Source organism: Rhinolophus ferrumequinum, chromosome 11 (genome assembly GCF_004115265.2).
Source record: "Rhinolophus ferrumequinum isolate MPI-CBG mRhiFer1 chromosome 11, mRhiFer1_v1.p, whole genome shotgun sequence".
NCBI lineage: Eukaryota > Metazoa > Chordata > Mammalia > Chiroptera > Rhinolophidae > Rhinolophus > Rhinolophus ferrumequinum.
Window position 1 is genome coordinate 47,718,400 of NC_046294.1, and position 21,556 is coordinate 47,739,955.

General features: G+C 47.2%; 1 protein-coding gene across 3 annotated transcripts; it reads left to right on the forward strand.

Moving 5' to 3' along the window:
• The first annotated feature begins 3,790 nt into the window (after positions 1-3,790).
• Positions 3,791-17,626, forward strand: LOC117030240 (folate receptor alpha). Of its 3 annotated transcripts, XM_033120161.1 has the most exons (6): positions 3,791-3,928; positions 4,047-4,219; positions 14,846-15,006; positions 16,601-16,789; positions 16,919-17,054; positions 17,201-17,626. In XM_033120161.1, exons 3-6 carry the CDS (start codon positions 14,854-14,856, stop codon positions 17,479-17,481), a joined length of 759 nt encoding a protein of 252 aa, XP_032976052.1. In that variant the 5' UTR covers positions 3,791-3,928; positions 4,047-4,219; positions 14,846-14,853; the 3' UTR covers positions 17,482-17,626. The 3 variants fall into 3 exon arrangements, with proteins under 3 accessions (XP_032976052.1, XP_032976051.1, XP_032976053.1); XM_033120160.1 differs by having other exon boundaries at positions 3,797-4,219; XM_033120162.1 differs by lacking the exons at positions 3,791-3,928; positions 4,047-4,219 and having other exon boundaries at positions 14,847-15,006; positions 16,681-16,789; positions 17,201-17,597.
• The last annotated feature ends 3,930 nt before the right edge of the window (positions 17,627-21,556 follow it).

A 21,556-nucleotide genomic window follows, 5' to 3' on the forward strand; every position in this document is an offset into this window, starting at 1 on the left:
GTTTCTTGTTTCCATGGAAAACGTCTTGGTACAGGGAACTTCCACAAGGTACAAGAATAGGGGCAAGTTTACCTTTACCTTTTGTAAGATACAGCCTGTGGCTAGTTTGTACTGGGTTTAATTACAGGAATGGCCATAACGGAATCTCTTTGCTCTATAGGCTCTGGATGGTCTGTTCTGGGTGATTAACATCTGCCTGAGTTCTGTGTCTGGCAGCACGCAGGCAGCAGTGGAATCCAACCTCCTAGTTCCTGCTTCTATGAAAATAGTCCTCAAGCCCCTTCCCTGGATTAGTTTTACTCCCATGCTTGGCACTAGAGCAGGGATTGCTGGAAGGTTGGCTCAGCTAGGGCCCTCTCCACACTATGGAGTCCCTAGGCTTCTCATCAGTACGGTCTCTCTCGCAGGGTAGTCAGTCTTCTTACATGGTGGCTCAGAGATCTAAGAGCTAGTATCCCAAGGTGCAGGAACTAGAAGCTGCCAGTGCCTGTCTTGGTCATTTTGGGCTGCTATAACAGAAAACCATAGACTGGAGGGGGTTGGCAGGGGGCTTAAACAACAGAAATTTATTTCTCACAGTTCTGAAGGCTGTAAGTCCAAGGTCAGGGTGCCAGTGGGAGCCCTCTTCCGGGTTGCAGACTGCCCTGGTGGAGAGCAGAGAGAGGAGGCATACTCTCTCAGGAGTCTTCTAAGGGCACAAATCCCATCTCCTCCTAATCACCTCATCTAGCCCTAATCAATTCCCAAGGCCCCACCTCCTAATACCATCACAGGAGCGGGGTAGGGTTTCAACATGAATTTTGGAGAGACACAGACATTCAGTCCATAAGAGTCCCTTAAGTCCTGGCGCTAGACACTGGCAGAGTGCCACTTTTACCATATTCTGTTGGTCAGAGCAGTCACAGAGCCTGTCCACATTCAAGGGATAGGGGACACAGACCTCACTTCTTAAGGGTCAAAGAATTTGTTCCTACTTTAACCCACCACTTAGGAAAGGACTCCCCCTGTCACCATTGCACAGGATTGGATTAATCGTAATCCTTGGTTCTTGACGTGCTCTCATCATTGGTCTAGGCATGGACTGCCTTGATATATTTATTGGTTTGTGTTTTTGTTTAGCTTTTTTCAAAAAGGCAGAGGAAATATTACGTTTTTACTGTTTGTATCATGTATTATTTGTATACCTGTCTTGACAATATGACTAGGAAGAACTTCTGATGAAAAAACTAAGCTTATCTCTGGTTGAATGGGGTAACACAATTCTCTAATTTCTAAAATATCATCGTTCCTTTATTTGCACTATTTGGCAAAACTTATTAGCAGAACTAAAAAACAATTGTACAGTTTACTTGGTTTCTGGGAAGAGAAGGCTGTTCTAAAAAGTAAATGTAATATAGACTGTGGTTTCTCAGCTAAATTTCCTGGAGGTAAGGTAGGAAAATAAGACCTTGTATCTGGAGATAGTATTACAGTGAAAAAAGCATGGGCTTTGCAGTTAAACTGACTTGGGTTGAATCCTGACTGCTCCACGTGATAGCTGCTTGGGAAGTCACCTAACTCCTAGAGCCTCAGTTTCCTCATCTCTATGTTGGAAATAATAATGTCATCCTTGCAGTATATAGTGAGGGTTACAAGACACAACAATGTAAGTAAAGCATCCATTATTCTAGTTGGTATACAGTAGTTCTCAAGATATGATTGCCGGTATGATCATGCACATTAGTGATTAGTAGTCTGCAAAATATTTTCATATACACCTTCAAACTACTCCTAAGGGAAAAAAGACAGATACATGGCCCGATTTAGGAGGTGAAGATACAAAGACCAGCAACACAGTGAAGATCACAGGCTGGTACAATGGAAGGAGGGCAGAGGGTTGACCATGGTCAGTACTCAGCAGTGATGGGGCCCTGGGGGAGGAGAGGAGGCAGAGTGTGTACCTCGTAACCGGACACTGACTGACCTTGTCACCTCAGACTTACTTGTGGCAGGATCGTGTGCTGAGAACAGACTGAAACCACAGACCTGCCCTGGGAGAAGCATTTTACTAGTTGAGTAAGTAATGACGGGATTTGGAGGTTTTCCCAAAATCATAATAGGAAAAGATCAATATACATTATTAAAAAACAACAACAACAAAAAAAACCAACAGGAACAGTACCAGGTGTCTTCCTAGCTTTTTACTGTCTGCAATAACGTTTGAGAAATAAAGCCTAAGGATTAAGCACTTTTATAATAACTTGAAAAAATAAACTTTTTCCCTTAACTTTAAAAAATAATGGTTAATGAAAGGTTTTTTGACATGTTAATTAATTTCAGACCGTACAAAGCCATAAAGAAGTAACTTGAAGGTTATGCTATCAGATGTGACAATAATACTCAAGTGTGTAAGTGCAGGTAACTTGGCTTCAGGAGGTTTTTATTTCTTTTGTCAAAAGCATAAATGTACAGTGAAACTACCCCCCAAAAGCCAAGCATAGAACAGTATGCTATCATATGTGCACAAAAAGGGGATTATATATGGACAAGTGCCTAGGATTTCTCTGGCAGTTACCCGAGAAACGAAGACGATTGGTGGCCTCACGGTTATGCTTTTGCAAGCACGTGTATAGCGCCCATAACTTATATGTAGCATTGTTTTGTGCACCCCCTTGTATTTGATCCCATAAAGATGCACCATTCTGTATCTTATTTTTCCATTTAACATTCTGGATACTTATATACATGTACATACATACATGTATATTATATTTATATAAGGTATATACATTCACATGGTTTAAAAATCAAAACAGCATAGAAAGGTCCACATAGGATCCCTAATCCTGTGCCCTCCCCGTAAGCGACCACTTTTAACATTTTTTGTACCTTTCCAGAATTTTCTTATGCAAACACACATATTCTCCCTCTTCCTTTTTCACACGCAAAAAATTACGTTCTACTGACACCCTTCTGTACCTTTCTCCTTTCACTTAACAATACACTTGGAGATTTTTCCATATTCATACACAAAGAGCTTTCTCATTCTTTTTTACCAGGTTAAATCTCATTGGGTGGATGCACCGTAATTTATTTAACTGGCCCTTCCCTTAGTGAAAGACAACAAAGGTATTCCCGGACAGAAAGGCTAATCAAGCAGTCAGGATGGGCTTATAAAAGGGGGTGAGGAAGTGGAGAGACTCTCTATCTTCTCAGGTGGGCTGAGGGCTGAGGTGAAAGCAGGACAGGGAGGAAAAGGTGGAAGGGGAGGTGGGAGGCAAGGCAGGGTCTCCCCCAGGTCTAGTGGGAGGCTGGTTTCTCTGCTGATTTTTCCTCTGCTTTCCCCATCGCCCACTGCTCTGGCTCAGTTCCCTCCTCCTTGTGCTCCTTACCAGTTGGCCTTCCCCCAGTTCTAGGCTAGACTCTGCCCTGGGGACTTCCCAAAATCCCTCTGCATGTGGGAAGGGGTTGTTGTGGTGTGAGGAACTGGGCTCTGGCTCTCTGGGCCTGTATTCTCACTGGCTTCCACATTATAACACAGCACCTGGTCCAGAACCATGAGCCATAACTGAACAACTCAGTGGCCTTCACACGGCCCCAGGTCAGCTTCCCTGTCTGCCCTACTGGCAGTCTCTGGGTGCCTAAAAGCCTCTAGGCTGTCAAAGCTGGCTGGTGCCTCTTCCTCTCACTCCCCACCCCCACCAGGTCATGCCCTATGGTTCTTCTTGAGCAGATTTGAGAGGACATGCTGAGCTGGCAGGAATTTCCCACTGTGGATGAAATACTGGCTGGCGAAATCCAGAAGGGGTGGTGGCCCTCTTCAAGGTCACAGCAAGCTAGTGCTAAAGTGCTCTCTTTTGTGTATTGATGAGGGGGAAGAGGAGGGATTCTTGCCTTCTGGTTCAGAATTCTACATGATGCTCATTGCTTGGCTCAGCTGCTCTGTGGGGTAAACTGGGTGGGAAGTGCAGATCTGGGCTGGGAGGGAGACAAGAAATCTGATCAAGAGTCTTGGTTGCTGCATCCGTCTCAGGCCTTGTACACCTTTGACTATGGCTTTCTGGCAGAAACAGATGGACATGGGCTAGCAGATGACACAGTTGCTACTTCTGGCTTTGGTGGCTGCTGCATGGGGTGCCCAGTCCAGCACTCCATGGGCCATGACAGATCTGCTCCATGTTTGCACGGACGCCAAGCACCACAAGACAAACCAGGCCCTGGGGACACGCTACATGACCAGGTGAGGATGGAGTGGGGTCGGGTGGGGAGGGGGCTGACCCTAAAAAGGGAAGAAGTTAGGGGGTTGGGAAGATCAGTTTTGAGGGGGGCGATGGAGACAGGAGGTGGTTGAGGTGATCCTGAGGGCCTCCCTCAGGAGGCCACCAAATCTACAATAATAAGGGGACCATTTATCTAGCACCCACTATGGGTCAAGTGTTTTCTTCACATCTGATCAATGAATATGCCCAAAGGGCCTGTTTGGTAGGTCTCTACTTATACAAATGAGGAAATAGACCCTGAGAGGGCACTGGTACATGTGGAAATTGAGAAGCTAATCATTAGCAGGGGCTAGGAGAGGGACCACCTGGATCACGTGCCAGCCCACAGAGCTCAGAGGCAAGGTAGAAGGCGAGGACCAGTCCCTCATGGTTGTGATGAAGCAAACGTGTACAAACAGGCGAGGCCCCCACACCCGTTAGGTTCTGAAAAGACAGTGACAAATCAGATGTTCTGGGAAGACTTCCCAGGAAAGCGGCCATCAGACTTGGCTTGGAGGATGAATTTTCCAGGAAGACAAAGCAGGAAGGAGCAGACTAACAGAGGACAGGGTGTACACAGGTCGAAGGGTGACAGCACAAGTAGTGGCAAGTCTCACGTAGCCAGAGCCCACAGAGAAGGGGAAGTGAGGCCAGGGTCGGCATTTCAGAGGTAAGGCCCCTGAAGCAGGTCAGGAAATCGAAGCTTGAAGTTGAACTCCAGCCTTGTGAGGGATGCCAGTGTTTTCATTCCTTCTGGTCTCCTCTGCTCCCCACAAGGCTTCACGTGGCTGGGGATGTTCCCAGGGAAAGACTGTGGCATGGACTGACTCCAGGGGCTCAAAATGAAGAGAGGGAAGTCCAGCAGCCCCATGACTTCTGAGTCATTTTCCACATTTCATTGCTGTGTGTGTGTGAGTGTGTGTGTTAAAACATATGTGACAGAACATTTCTGATTTTAAGCATTTCTAAATGTACAATTCATTGGCATTAAGTACAGTCACATTGTTGTGCAACCATCACCGCCATCCATCTCCAGAACTTTTTCGTCTTTCCAAATGGAAAGTCTGTACCTACCATGTCATTTTTAGAACTTTTTAAGTTCTAAAGGGGTGCTTTTAAGAACCCTCTGGAGCACTTCCTCTTTGCCAAAAAATGGTGCAGACACAGACCTTTGAGGGAGACAGATGATTATAATTCTGAGGGACGTGGGCTATTTTTGTTGAGCCCCTACTATGGGCTAGGAAATGCTTTTCACTGGAGGCAGAAACTACTGACCTGGGCTGGCAGAGATGAGGTGCATGGGGTCTTGCAGGGTGACCAAGAGTTGAGGCCATCGGAGGAACAGCACGTGAGAAGTCGGGGAGGCCTGGGCTAGCTCGTTGAAGAGCGGTTTGGCCCCACCCTCACGGGTTTTCTCTAGTTCCTCCTGAGTGCCCAACCCTATCACATCTCCCGTCTCACTCACCCCTGTACTAGGGTTCACCTCAGGGTTTTGAACCAAATGGCCCATGATCACTCAGCTCTCAAATGCCAACCCACCGTGGTTTCTAGAAAGAAACCTCCACCACATCCATTCTCTTACCTGCCTTGAATTTACCTCTCTAGATGCTTTCGTCTCTAGATTGCCTTCCATACTTAGGCCCATGTTAAGGCCCATGTGCCAGGGATTGCCCCTCGGTCCCCACTGCATTTAGGACCTCTCTAGAGGCCCCTAGCCTGGGGTTCCAGACTCTGGGAGAGCCAGGCAAGCCCCCTTCGCCTCCCCCACCACCACGACCTGGGGCCAGTCTCCTCTCCGATCTTAATCTCATCATTTACAAGGGATGCAGCTTGTTCAAACTCTGTAAAAATTGGAGTAATGACATTTTCACTGGATTGTTGAGAGGATAAAGTACAAAAGCTGCAGGGACTTTGCTCTTGCTATTTTCTAGGCCTACAATGTTCTTTGTCTTCCCCCTGACCCTAGACGAAAACCACAAGCAACATGAGGGCAGAGATTTGATCTGTTTTGTTCACTGTATTATTCTCAATACCTAGCGCAGTGCCTGATATATAAAAAGCACTCAGTTAATATGTTTGGACGCAAAATGAATAATATAAATTAGTTGAATCGTGTGAAATAACTTTTTAAACTGTCTAGAGCTGTACAAATAATAATTGCTCCTCCAGACGGTGGTTCGCCAGGTCTCTCACTTTCCCTGTGGTACTGTTACATGTCAGTGTTATACTCGCCTCTGCTGCACATGGAAGCTCCTCAAAGAGCCAAGCATAGATGTACCCTCCCCAGTGAGTGTTCCTCTAGATGACCAACCAGGGCAGAGAGGCCAGAATACGGAGGAGACAGCTGTGGTGGGGGAAGTACTTAGTCCTGTGTTCTCCCCACCAAGTTCAGTCCCTGGAAGAATCCCTGGACCTCACAATGCCCTGGTCATTAATTCCTGATCCAAAATGGCTCCTATGGGGTTCCTCTGACAGCCTATTCAAATAGACAGAGCCACATGTGTCTTGTGTCCTATAAATAATTTGGGGATGAATGGGATTGGGGGGACATGACTCATTGATTCATCATTGCTATTGAGAAACCCAAAGAGGGACTGGGACTAGCTTGAAGTTCACCAGCAAGTAGGGGGTGGAAGTTGATCCCTTAGTTTGGGGTTCTGCACCAGGCTTCACCCTCATGCCAAGTTCATCGCTCCCACACCACAAGGTGACAAGGGGATTGGTGGGCAGAAACTGGCAGGTGAGTTATTGGGCAGTTTCTTTTACCTTCCTTTCCTCAATAGGTGTGGCCAGGGGTGGAAATATTGGTAGAGGGATCTCAATGATGAACACCTTCATTGTTTCCTTTTTAAAAAATGACCAATAATGCTGCAATGAATAATTTTGTACAGTGTAGAATGTTATCCTTAAATTCCAGAAGAGGGATCGCTGGATCAAGGAGTATATGGCTTTCTAATTTTGACAGCCACAACTTTACGGGTGTTATATAATGTGGCCCCCACCAGCAACGTACAAGTGCCCGTTTCCCCACAGCCTCGTCAACACAGTATGGCATCAACCTTTTGCTTTTCTGCTAAGCTGATAGGTGGGGAAAAGGACATCTCCGTGTAGTTTTCATTTGCCATGTGCCCTATTATGAGAATACGCTTTCTGAGATCTTTCCATATTGATTTGTTGAGATTTACTTCATTCTTTTTAATTGCTGGCAATAGTCCATTCCATGTGTACGACGTCTGACAATTAAGTTTGCGAACTTGTTGCAACAATGTCACTAACCTTTTTTGACATCAGAGGGATTTTTCATTATGAATTTGTACCAACTGGACAGTTAACTAAATTTACTGTTTGGAAGTGCTGAAAAGCCTCCATGAAAAAGTCAGACTACCTGAACTTGCCGCCAACAATTCATGGCTCTTGCATCATGACAATGCACCAGCTCCCACAGCACTGTCTGTGAGGGAGTTTTTAGCCAGTAAATAAATAACTGTATTGGAACATCCTCCCTACTCACCTGATCTGGCCCCCAATGACTTCTTTCTTTACCCAAAGATAAAGGAAATATTGAAAGGAGGACATTTTGATGACATTCAGGACATTAAGGATAATACAACAGCTCTGATGGCCATTCCAGAAAGAGTTCCAAAATTGCTTTGAAGGGTGGACTAGGCGCTGGCGTCGGTGCATAGCTTCCCAAGGGGAGCACTTGGAAGGCGACCATAGTGATATTCAGCAATGAGGTAGGTAGTACTTTTTCTAGGATGAGTTCGTGAACTTAATTGTCTGACCTAGTATGTCACCTTTAATTCAGTCACCTATTGATGAATATTTGAGGGAAGGAGGTTCTTTTATGACCTCGACCTTTTTGAAAAGCACCTGCCAGTTATATTGTAGAAGATCCCTCATTTTGAGTTTATCCGTTTCCTCAACACTCGAGTGAGGCTGTTCATTTTTGACAAATATCCCCACAGCAATACTCCGTGTTCCAGGTGTATTATAATGTGAGCACACAGTGTCAGCTTTGCCCATTCCTGATGACGTTAACTGATCTTTTGATTGAGAATTGGGTCGGCCAGGGTTCTCCACTGCTTTCCCCCTACTTTTTGTAATTAATAAGTATGTTGGGAGCAGGCTCAGTGGCCCAGGGGGTTGGAGCGTCGAGCTCCTAATGCCAGGTCGCTGGTTCGATTCCCACATGGGCCAGTGAGCTGTGCCCTCTACAGCTAAGCTTGTGAACAATAGCTCTCCCTGGAGCTGGGCTGCCCTGAGCAGCCAGATTTGGCATGAGTGGCCCGCGGCCCGCAAGAGCTGCTGTGAGCTGCTGTGAGCCACCTACCGATGACCGGCACCGACTGCCTCGGCCGGGAGGGAGCGCAAGGCTCATAATCCCAGCATGGGCCAGGGAGCTGTGTCCTACACAACTAGACTGAGAAACTACGGCTTGAACCGGACTGGGGGAATGGGAAGGCGGAAGAAAGGGGAGAAAAGAAACACACCGAAAACCTACACTGTAAGGAAATACTTTGAGAACTGTAGATATCCTGTTCAACAGCAAACTTTCACCCATGAGTTTTACATCCGATGGACATATTTTAAGAAGTAAAAACAAACACCAAAAATGTCTTGTTATATGACAGCTCCTCACCAACTCCTTAATACTTTTCCATGGTTATCTGTTGAAAAACTCCTTCAATGTCGTAGAAGGCCCTGCCCACCCCTTACTTAGATTACATGTCAACTCATTTGCCCTCTACACGCCTCCACATAGATGAGCTCCATTCACACTTTTCACTTTGGGGCCTTTACTCCAGCGATTTCCTCTCTATTTTTTTATCCTCTGCAGGCTGGTTCCTTGTAGCCACTTAGATTTCAACCTACAATTTCCCCCTAAAATGACTTCTGACTACTCAGTCAAAAGCAGTCAACCAGGCACTTTCTTATCACATTACTCTTGTTAGTCCCCTTGTACAGCTATCTGCCTACTGTGTTTACTATCTGGCTTTTCCCTCACAAAACATACACATCTGAAAGCCGGGGTCATGTCTCTGTCATCTGTGCCAGATCCACTAGGCCTGGGTCAGTACCTGGCACAGAGGAGGTGCTCAGGAAATGAAGGAATCCATGCACTCATTCTGTCAGTTAACAGAGGCTTTCTGAGAACCCAGTCTGCTGGCCTCCCCCAACAGGGAGGAAACTGAGTACCTTGCAGGGTCTGGTAGGGGCAGACCAAACTGAGAACCAATAACTCTTAGAAAACAAGGAGCTGAGGCTTTGCTACAGAGCAGTCCAGTTTGGGCAAGTCCAGAGATTAGGGAAGGTGTCCCGAGGAGTACTGCTTGTCAAGCAGAAAATAGTGGGAGGAACTCCATGGAGACGGTTCAGCAAGTGCAAAGCCTTGGAGGTAATAGAAGCACAAACAGAATTTCTAGGTGGCTAAGACAGAAGTTAAGAGGGCAAAGGTAAGAAATGAGGCCAGAGAAGAAACTGAATCTTCAGTCCTTAAGCCAATATCCTGAGAGCCCCTCACAGAGCTGTCTTGGTGAAAGAAGCCAGGCTTGGACTTAGACTCAGCTCTCAATCCTAGGCCCTCTTCGCTGCCTGAGAACCGCCATCTCTGCAGCTGTGAGGGCGGGTGAAAAGTGACTGCATATGTGATGGGCTGGCACTTAAGGAAAAGCTCTGGTTTCTCCTACCCCTCACTCCCTGCAGCCCAGAGTCCCCACCCGTGGGCGTCAAATACCTTCCTGTTATCTTTGTCTGGTCACAAGGCAGCCTTCAGATTGGGATCCACAAGGATGCCGATGACTAACCATGTTGGTATTAATCTTTTCCAGTCTAGGCAGATACTCTTGGGATTGGCTCCAACGTAGTTGCTTGACCCTGTCCCTCCCTGCTGGCCAGATGGCCCTAGCACCCAGGCCCCAGATTCAGAGCAGAGTGTGGCCCAAAAAGGGGTTCTATGGAAAGTAACCTCACAGGGTGATCTGATTATAAATTCCTAACTGCGCAGGTCCTGCTGGGAAGTCAGACCCCAGGCCTATAACTTCTTTAGTAAAAGGTTTATCTGCCTTAAGGAAGTCCTGTCCATTGTTTTTGTGCATCAGGTTAACACACCTTTGAAATAAGCTGGTAACTACTCTCAAGAGAGCACAGAATCTTTTAACTATCCTGTAATCCCATCCCCACTTTGCTTTCTCCCACCTTCATGTAATCTTCCTTAGGTTCCCTCCTTAATTTCAAATGCGTAAAAGAAACTGCAAAACTGTCATTGTCTAGAGCTTTTGAGATCTTGCTTCCCAGCAACTGTCATCAGTTTTGGCTCAAATAAACTAAAGAATTCTCTATAGGTTTGGATGTTTCTTATGTCAACAAGGGCATGAGGCTCAACAAGGGCAGGGAACTCCCTACAGATCAGAACTCCACCTCCAACTCACATTCCATTTGCTGGGCACTTCTGAAGCCCTCAGGACCCAGGAGTGTGGCTCAGGGGCCAAATCTCACTCCTGAAGTAGAGGGGCTTAACCCCCGGTTAAATGATCAGCCCCCAGGGCAGGGGTAGAAGATGAGGGGCAGTGACAAGTCCCATCTAGAGGAGTTCCCACCTTTGGTCTAGACACCTGGTTATTCTCCAATCAGAAGGCTGAGCTGGGCTTATAAAACCAGCCAGGGTTCCAGTGGTTCTCTACCTGCTGAGGTCTTCAGAGGGCTTAATCCTCCCAGGTTGTCACAGGATTCAGGTAAGGCTTACTCTGAGGGAGAGGGAAAGCAGGGTGTGAGCTAGGGGGTTTCCTGCGAGTTAGACCTTTTAGGGCCTTCTTGGCTGATTCTCCTCCAGTGATGCAACTGCCTCCTCTGGTTACCCACCCCACTCCTGCTCTAGGGGCCCAGAACTGTGGCCTTCCCCAGGGTACAGGGCCCCATCTTCACTAAACTTCCACTGCCGTCCATAGGCTGATGGCTCCCACATCTGCATCCAAGCTGGACCCTTTCCCTGGGCTTTCGCCTCTGCAACCACCTACCCCTAGGCCACGCACACAGGCACCTCTGTGGTAGGTAGTCATGCGGCCGGAATATGGTCAGTAGTCACATAGCCAGAGTATGATTGGTAGTCACATCGCCAAAACCTGCCGCTGGGGAAGACGTCTTGAGTCATACTTTCCCGCCAATAAGAAACAAGAACAGTTGGAGCAGGTACTGCAAAACAGATGTAATCAGATTTAGGACAGGTCCCCAAAACTGCACCTGTGCACCAGTTAGAGGAGCTGTCGTCTGGGTGACCTGTCCCCATTACCATACTGAATAGCCCCACCAGGGCCATGACAGACCCGGCAAGGCCCGTATGAGACCAAAGGGAGGGTGACAACCTAATTCTTGGAAGTTCCCCCCACTTCCAGGAAAATTCATGAATATTCCTCCCCTTGATCAAAGTTAACGCAGCCCCTAACCCAGAGGGTCCATAAAAACGCTACGCCCTTAGACCTCGAGGAGACACATCCGCTGTCCATGTTGCTCCCTTGGTGCATCAAGCTTTCGCTTCAATCAACTTTCCTTTCCTGCAAGCCCGTCTTGCCTCCTCTCTCGATTTCCATCCTAAAAGGGGCAAAGACCCCCTTCCCCCCCTCACAACACGTTCATAACACCTCAAAAAAAAAACAAGCGTGGCATCTCCTCCTGCCCAAAACTGCTCCTCCCCTCTTTCCTTTCCCCAGCAGGGGTATCCAACTATCTCAGAAGGTGGAAAAAGGAAGGCTCTGCCCTCAGCTGGGGTGGGAGTGGTGGGAGGAGTCTAAATTAGACCAGACTCTTAGATGCAGTAGAAAGGATACCTGTGCAGGGGGGTGAGTGAGTGGAGGACAGGAGGGAACCACTGAGGCTCTGTAATCTGAAGGAATGTCAGGTTTTTGCAGCCGGAGGTGAGCGATGCCTGGGCTAATGAGGAGTTGGTGGCCCTTTAAGTTGGGGACATGGGAGCTCCTTGCTCTCAACAGCTGGCTGGGAGCTTGGAAGCCTGCACTCCAGCCCTTGCCCTGCAATTACCTCTGTCCCGATTCCTTGGGTCTCATTCTCATCTATATCCCAGGACAGGAGTGTTGAAAGTGCACCAGATTATTTTAAAGGATTCCAGAAACACATGCTACAAGGTTTTTTCAGACCTGAGCTTTTGGGAGAAAGCGGGGTGAGTGGGGCTTGGGGCCTGGCCTTAGGCCTGCACTATTAATCCACCCCCTCCCATGGAGGCCTGGCTGGGGACCACGTGCAATAATTAACTGCTCAGTGGCCTTCGCCCCATCCCAGGCTCTTCTCCTGGGCCACACTCCCACTGCCTGCACTACTGCCTTCTCCTAGGCCACTAAACCGTGGCCTCCTCTGGGGTAAGGTGAGGGGGACTGCAAAGCAGAGCAGAAGCCTGAGCCAGACAGAGAGCCACCTCCGCTCCCAGGTATGCCACTCCCACCCCCCTATCAGAAGCAATAAGCCCTATGATATCCCAGCGTGTGTTAAAGGATTTGCTGAACTGGGAGGATCCACTTTGCCTAAAGGGCAGAGAATCCAGAAGCAGAGACTGAGACCCAGAGCAGAGCAGGGCCTGTGCAAGGTTAAAAAGTACAAGTTTATGTCCTTCCTGAGCTAGAACCCAGGGCTCTTGCCTTAAAGCACAGCACTGAGTTCTCAGCGGTTCAGGTCTGGGGCCATGTGTGTGTGTGAGTTTGTGTGTGTGTATGAGTGTGTGAGTGTGTGTGTGTGTGTTGAGGGTGATAGTTGGCGGGGCCGGGGGAGGAGGGGTAGGGATGCTCATACCTGGTCCAAGATCTGGAGTTGAGCCTAGGAAGGTGGGGAGGGGCTTGCAGAGTGATGTAGGTGGTTGGAGAGGAAGAGACCTCCAGTTCTAGAAAGCAGCCACAGTAAGAAAAACAACTGACCAACCAGGTGGAATCCAACAGAACCCCCACCCCAGGACGCCCCCAGGACTCCGCATCAGTAGTCCCCATGAGAGCCTCTGCACAGAGAAGGTACAGGGGACAAAAGCTGAAGGAGCTCTTGACTTGAGGGTCCCAAGTCAGACTTGGGTGACCCCTGCTGTGTGACTTGAGGCACATCCCTCAAACTGTAGCCAATTGATTACGTAATCTGCCCAGATGGCTACCGTTTGTTGGGGTCTTCCCCCCTATGTTTAATCCTCAGATGAGAAAACTAAGCCTCAAGATAAACTTTCTTTTCCTGCAAGCCCATCTTGAGTTATTTCCTCCCCAGGGTCAAGCAGGAGGTGAGTGTAAGGCTGGGATCATGGACAAGCTGATCTGGACCCTGTGCTCTGCACTGTTAGATTTTGTCTCCCCAAGGAGCCTAATCCGAAGAGTCACTTGGCACTTGGCAGACCTAGAGGGTATAGATTTGTCCTGTGCCCTCAGAGATCAGTGTGGGATTGGATCTATGAAGGGAAGATTGGATTAGCAAGTGAGGGAATGAATGAACACAGGAAAAAATAGAGGTAGAATATTGGACTGTGGAATGGTGAGGGGTGAGGAGAGAGCAAAGAAGAGGAGGAGGAGAGCTAGGTGGGAATTCAATCCCAGGTTTCCCCAGCCCTGCTGGGCAGTCAGCCTGGAGGCTGCCCAGCTCAGGCCCTGTTCAGGAGGCCCACGCAAGATTCTGCCGGACAGGCGGGCAATGTGGGGGCGAGACAACTTTGTGAGCAGGGGGCACCGAGGCTTTAGGATCTGTAGGAAACATGCCGAGCATTTTAGGAGAGCCAGGCACCTGCTGACCAGTGGGCTAAGCATAGAGTTACCTCCCAGAGGTCTGAGGTCAGAGGACTGAGCTGCTGCGAAGGCTGAGCTGAAGCCAGTTCTGGGGCAGGGGCTCAGGAGCCTCCCAAGGCCGCAGGGTCTGTCGGCCTAGCTGCCAACACCCACGCCCTAAGCCTCTGTGACCTGTGACATCCCCCAGGCCACATGAGCTCTGGGAGAAGCCAAATGATAAGGCTGGAAAGGGCTGGAAGCAAGGCTTTTTTTTTTTTTTTTTTTTTTTTTTTTTTTTTTTTTTTTTTAAACAGGCCTGTAGCTTATTTGGGGCTCCAAAACTAAGATATTGTTGTAAACTTTTACACAAAGTCATTTGGTGTCAAAATCTGACTTGAAAATGAATGTGAGGTTCTTACAGTTTTTATTTATCCCACGAGTGTAACTATTTCACCACAGAATATGTGCTTCATTATTGAGTGCACGTAAATTGTATTACCTGATCTTGTTACCTTTTATAAAGTCCTAAAAATGTTAAACTCTAAAACATTTGCCTCCAAGGATTTTGAACAAGAGATTGTAGACTTACGGCAATCTCCTGGCTGTTTCTGCCTTTCGCCCAAAGCCCATGCCTTAGTAAGCATCACTTCATCCTCACCACCAATTGGAGGTCAGTGAGGCCCCAGCCAAGGACTGTCCCAGAAGGTGGCATCTGATACCTCGCCTCACCGATGCTGGGAATATTGGTGTGGGGGTGGGATGTGAGCTGCCCCAGGCTTCGCTAAGGCTCCACCTCCCTGGATCTGTTCCCACACCATGAGGCCCCACCTTCACTTTCCTCGGTGTCGCTGACCACAGCTCTTCCTTCAGGGACTGACATGGCCCGGCCGATTACAACACAGCTGCTGCTCTTTCTGGTGTGGGGGTCTGCAGTGTGGGCAGCACGGCCCAGGACTGAGCTTCTCAATGTCTGCATGGACGCCAAGTACCACAAGGAAAAGCCAAGCCCCGAGGACAAGCTGCACGAGCAGGTATGCCGAGGGCGAGGAGGGGTGGTCAAGGGGCCGTGAGGAACTGACTCAGGAGGAGAAAAGCAGGAGATGAAGTGTTAAACCCACTCACAGTGGAGGCAGGGAGGCCACCTGAGGAGAGAGACCTTCAGGTTGCACTAATATAGGTGAACCATTTGTTTAACACATACTGTGTGCCAGTGCAGCCAGGACAATACCAACAGCTCAACTTCTTGGCTGTTGGGTTCCACCAAATCAAATCAGGAAGCAGGCTGAGAGAGGAGCCTAAGAAATGACACAGGAGAGATCTCTCCCGGGGTTGATTTTGATTTCAGAGTTTACACTAGGAATGACCCCTCCAAGGATCTGAGAGGAGAAAGTGCGCATAGTGGCTTCTTTTCTGCCAGCCCCAAAAAGCTCAAGAAAAGTGGGTCTCTCACAGTGGTGAGGCTGGGTGCAAGGCACCTTGATTCTTGCATCTAGCAAACATTTCCGCTGGCGCTCTCGACCCTATTGGACCTAAGATCTCCTTCCTATGACAATTATTTTGTCACCAACGCTTTAATAACCCGAACCTATCTAAACATTAAAAGAATCTATATGATGCCATAACTGTACAGAAAAAAACGAAAGGAAAGTCACTTGTAGTATGCATTCCAATATGTAAATGTTCATTTTGACCTCATTAGTGGATAGTTATCACAATCCCTTGTTTGTGTTTGTTTTGAATCACTAAGCCTGCAGCTGCCAGTGGCAGTATAATTTAGATACTTCAAGTAGCCTTAACTTTAACTTTTTCAGCCTGTATATTTTTGAAAGTGTACATTTTAATATTTTGTTTCTATACTAAATTCTAGGCCATGAGTTTCCATTCATTCAATAAGAATGTGTTTGGACACAGGGTTTTGAAAATTAATCTGGGGAACGTAATTTAGTGGTTACCAGAGGGTAAGGGGGGTGGGGGGGTGGGAGATGAAGGTAAGGGGGATCAAATATATGGTGATGGAAGGAGAGCTGACTTTGGGTGGTGAACACACAATGTGATTTATAGATGATGTGACACAGAATTGTACACCTGAAATCTATGTAATTTTACTAACAATTGTCACCCCAATAAATAAAAAAAAATTAAAAAAATAATAAATAAATAAATAAATAAATTGGTCAAATTGAAAAAAAAAAGAATGTGTTGTATATTTATATAATTAGAACTATTCTGGGGTTACAATTTATTTTTCTTGCTTCCTCACTTCCTGGTCTCTGTCCCCTTCTCAATGAGGCTTGATCTGACCATTCTATAAAACTGCAATTCCCCATTCTTCTCCCCTGCTTTACTTTTTTCCAAAGCAATTATCCTGTGAGAAGTGTTCCTTACCATGTCCTCAGTTCCTAGAAAAGTGCCTGGGTTAGAGTAAGGAGGAGCTCAACAGAGATTTGAATTAATGACTTTTGTTCTGACTGCACCTCCCCCAAAGAGGGCCCCCCAAGACCAACTATTTCCCTGAAAGACTCTGACTACATTGAGGGATCAAGGACTCAAAGGGGCGAGGCTGCATGTGGGGATATTCTGGTTGTGCTGGGCCTGGAAATTAGTCCCTGTGTCTTCCCCACACAGTGTAGTCCCTGGAAGAAGAATGCCTGCTGCTCCTACAATACCAGCAAGGAAGCCCATAAGGATATTTCCTACCTGTACAGATTCAACTGGGACCACTGTGGCCAGATGGAGCACGCCTGCAAGCGCCACTTCATCCAGGACACATGCCTATATGAGTGCTCCCCCAACCTGGGGCCCTGGATCCAACAGGTTCGAGTGTCCTCCTCACGTCTGATCCCAGACATCTCCTCACCCTGCTGCTCCAGCTCTGGGTCTATTCAGGGCTGGGTTGCTGAGGATCCTGAGCCTGAGTCCTTTTTCTCTGCTGACATCTCCTAGGTGGACCAGAGCTGGCGCAAAGAACGGATCCTTGACGTGCCCCTGTGCAAAGAGGACTGTGAGAGCTGGTGGGAAGACTGCCGCACCTCCTACACCTGCAAGAGCAACTGGCACCAGGGCTGGGACTGGACCTCAGGTGAGGGCTTGGGTGGGGTGGGGAGGGAGGGATTGAGGTAGAAGGTGGGGGTGGGGGACAGGTACATGAAGATTTGGGGTTGTGAGGCTGACGGAACAGGAGATAGTTCAGTGCTCAGTGGCTAAAAGACTTCCATCTTCCTACAGGGTCTAACCAGTGTCCAGTGGGAGCTACCTGCCAACCCTTCCATATCTACTTCCCCACGCCTGCTGCTCTGTGCAATGAAATCTGGAGTCACTCCTACAAGATCAGCCAATACAGCCAAGGAAGCGGCCGCTGCATCCAGATGTGGTTCGACCCAGCCCAGGGCAACCCCAATGAGGAGGTGGCGAGATTCTATGCTGAGGCCATGAGTGGGGCTGGGCTCCGTGAGGCGGGACCTCTCCTGCTCGGCCTGGCCCTAGTACTGCTCCGGCTGCTCAGCTGAGCTCCTTTTACCTTCTAAGACCTGGACATCCCGGCCCTGTTCAACCCCACAGCTCCCAGCTATTCAGTTCCTGCTCCATGGTGGGAACTCTGTCTCAGAGTTTGAATAAACCAGATACCCCACATGTGTCGTGTGAATTATTTGGGTGTGAATGGGAATGTGACTTTTGCTTCTCAGTTCCCATTGACTGACGCCAGTTAGACTTGACCAGTTCCCAGCTCTGATACTTGCTATGAACTTGCCAGATACTGAATTATTCTTCTAACTAAGGGCATGGTCATAACTCTCAATTTCATTTTTCACTACAGCTCTAATCTAGAGCCAGGCTCAGGATTTTATCATTTGGACTGGACCCAAGCCTCCCAGGCTGACTATTCTGCCCTGTGCTCAGCTCTCCATTAGAAGAGAAGAGAATGTGAGTGTCGAGCATGTTCTGGAAGGCTGGCTGGGAAGAGTTGAAGGGGGCCAGCAAGAGCCATACCCCACTACAGCTAATACCCACAACGCACTACCTGCCAGGCATTGTTCTAAATGCTTTATATTTATTTCTATAAGGTGTAGAAACTTCAACCCATCACTTATTTTACATACGTGAGAACATGCACAGAAATTAAGGAACATGGCCAAAGCCTTCCCTTACATAAGGGTTGAGATTCCACTGCAGGCAATCTGGCTCTTGAGACAAGCTCCCTTTGTGGAGTGGGTAAATATGTGCATCTTAAAGGGATACTGGACCCATGCCTGACCACAGGAGCTGGGCCTGAGTTGGTCTGGCAGAGCTAGGACTAGATCCAAAACCTAGATTCTTAGAACAGGTTCCAAACTAATGATTTGACAGATTTTTAGGCAGTGATCGCAATGAAGTATAATTTGTAGCAGTTGTAATAAGCTAGACTATGTTATAGTACCATCCCTAATATCTCTGGCTTGATACAACTAACATTTATTTGTTGCTCAAGCTACAGTGCCGAATGTGGGTTGTCAGGGGGATTCTGCTTGTCACTCAGTGACCTGGGCTGATGGAGGCTCCATCTCATCACACAGTTCCACGAGACAAGACTAGAGGACTTGGTGAATTCCATACAGGCTCTTAAAACTTCGACCCGGGCCGGCCCAGTGGCTCAGGCGGTTAGAGCTCCATGCTCCTAACTCCGAAGGCTGCCGGTTCGATTCCCACATGGGCCAGTGGGCTCTCAACCACAAGGTTGCCAGTTCAATTCCTCAAGTCCCGCAAGGGATGATGGGCTCCGCCCCCTGCAACTAAGATTGAACACGGCACCTTGAGCTGAGCTGCCGCCGAGCTCCTGGATGGCTCAGTTGGTTGGAGTGCATCCTCTCAACCACAAGGTTGCCGGTTCAATTCCCGCAAGGGATGGTGGGCTGTGCCCCCTGCAGCTGGCAACGGCAACTGGACCTGGAGCTGAGCTGCGCCCGACACAACTAAGACTGAAAGGACAACAACTATAAGCTGAACGGCACCCTCCACAACTAAGATTGAAAGGACAACTTGACTTGGAAAACAGGCCTGGAAGTACACACTGTTCCCCAATAAAGTCCTGTTCCCCTTCCCCAATAAAATCTTAAAAAAAAAAACACAAAAAAAAATCAAAACTTCGACCCATCACTTATTTTGTTGTCCAGTTCAAGTTATGACCATGACTAACTTCAAGGAGACCAGAAAAATATAACCCTAACTTTTGCCTGGAAGGAGCAGGAAATCAGAATGTTTGTCAACAGACCTAATGACTACAACAAAGACTTTGTTATGTTATAGTCAGTTTATATTTCTGGCATGGTCATGGTTACAAATTTAATTTTTCAGTTTGGTCCTGGTAAAATGGAGGAGCACCAACTCTTTGACCCTATGCAAAGAACTATTTCAAAAGTGGAGCAATCCACTGGCCACCACTCTTAGGTGGTCTTGCGAACAAGGCCAATTGATGCATCGTATTCTCTACAGGACCAGTGACAATATTTACAAATATGAGTTGTTTACAGATACATTAGAATTAGTGAAATTTAAGATTAGTATTACCTCAACCCAATATATGTGTGTCTTGTCAAAAGCCCATTGTGCTGTTTCAGAACCATTTCTAAAAATACTTGTCTGAATCCTACTTCTATAGCTGTCATCCTCAAGTTCTGAGGAGATATTAGCTTGTAGAATGTATTAATAATTTTCCATATCAAGATTTCTTAGAGCAGTAGTACTGGCATGGACATATAGATTATAATTGATATAAAGATTAACAGAACAGAATTGAGATCCAGAAATAAATCCTTATATTTATAGTTAACTGAGTTTTTTTCCTCCTTCTTCTGCCTCCTCCCCGCTCTGGTTCAAGCCGTTGTTTCTCAGTCTAGTTGTGTAGGACACAGCTCCCTGGCCCCTGCTGGTATTATGACCCTTGCGCTCCCCCCGCTGAGACAGTTGGTCACCAGTCTCGGTTGGCCACCCACAGTAGCTCACTGCAGCTCTCACCGGCTGCCGGCAGCTCACGATGGCTGCCGGCCACTCACACTGGCCACCGGCGCCCCTGGCAGCACTCAGCTGCCTGCAGCAGCACTCAGCAGCTCACACCAACCTCCAGGTGCTCACGGCAGCCCAGCTCCAGAGATAGCCGTTGTCGAACCGGCGACCTTGGCGTTAGGAGCACGGTGCTCCAACCACCTGAGCCACTGGGCAGGCCCATTAGATTTTTAACAAAGGTGCTAAGGCAATTCATTGGGGGATAGGATTGTCTGTCAATAAATGTGCTGGGACAACTGATTATGCACATGCAAAAAGATGAACTTTGACCTTCAATTCGTACTATACACAAAATCAACTCAAAGTGAATCATAGACTTAAATGTAATATCTAAAACAATAACAATTTTTAGAAGAAAACAGAAGAACATTTTTCCAGACTGTGTGTTAGGCAAAGATTTCTTAAACTGAAGCAGTCCATCGCTGAAAACACTGATAAATTGGACATTATCAAAATTCAAAACTTTAGGGGCTGGCCCCATGGCTCAGGCGGTTGAAGCTCCGTGCTCCTAGAGCCAGGGGCTGCCGGTTCGATTCCCACATGGGCCAGTGGGCTCTCAACCACAAGGTTGCCAGTTCTACTCCCATGGGGGATGGTGGGCTGCGCCCCCTGCAACTAACGGGGGCAGCTGGACCTGGAGCTGAACTGCTCCCTCCACGGCTACGATAGAGGAGACAGCAACTTGACTTGGAAGGGATCCTGGAAGTGCACACCGTTCCCCAATAAAGGTCCTGTTCCCCTTCCCCAACAAAGTCTTTAAAAAAAATAAATTCAAAACTTTTACACTTCAAAAGACATCATTAAGAAAATTAAAAAACAACAGACTGGAGGAAATATTTGCAAAACACAAATCTGATAAAGGATTTGCATCCATACTATGCAAAACACACCACTCAATAGTAAGACAACACCAACCCAGTGAAATAATGGACATTTCATCAAAGAAAGTACATGAGTAGCTAACAAACACATGAAAAGATGCTGAACATCATTAATCATCAGGAAAATGTAAATTAAAACCACAATAAGATGCCATTTCCTGCCTACTAGAATGGCTATGATAAATAAGGAAGGCAATAACAAGTGTTGACAAGGATGTGGAGAAACTAGAACCCTCATATGTTGCTGATGGAAATATAAGATGGTGCTGTTCTTTGGAAAACAATGGCAGTTTCTCAAAGTTAAATGTAAAACTGTCTTAGAACAATACCACTTCTAAGTATTTACTCAAGAGAAATGAAAATATACATCCATACAAAGATTTCCATGCAAACATTCACAACAGCATTATTCACAATAGTCCCAAATTGGGAATAACCTAAGTGTCCATCAACTGGTGAATGAATAGACAAAATGTGTTGTATCTATATAATGGAATACTATTCAGCAATGAAAAGAAATGAATTACTGACACGCAATGTCATGGATGATCTTTAAAAGTATTACGCTAAGTTATCGCTTCTCGGCCTTTTGGCTAAGATCAAGTGTAAAAGTATTATGCTAAGTGAAACATTATACTAAGTGAAAGTCAATTTGTATGAAAAG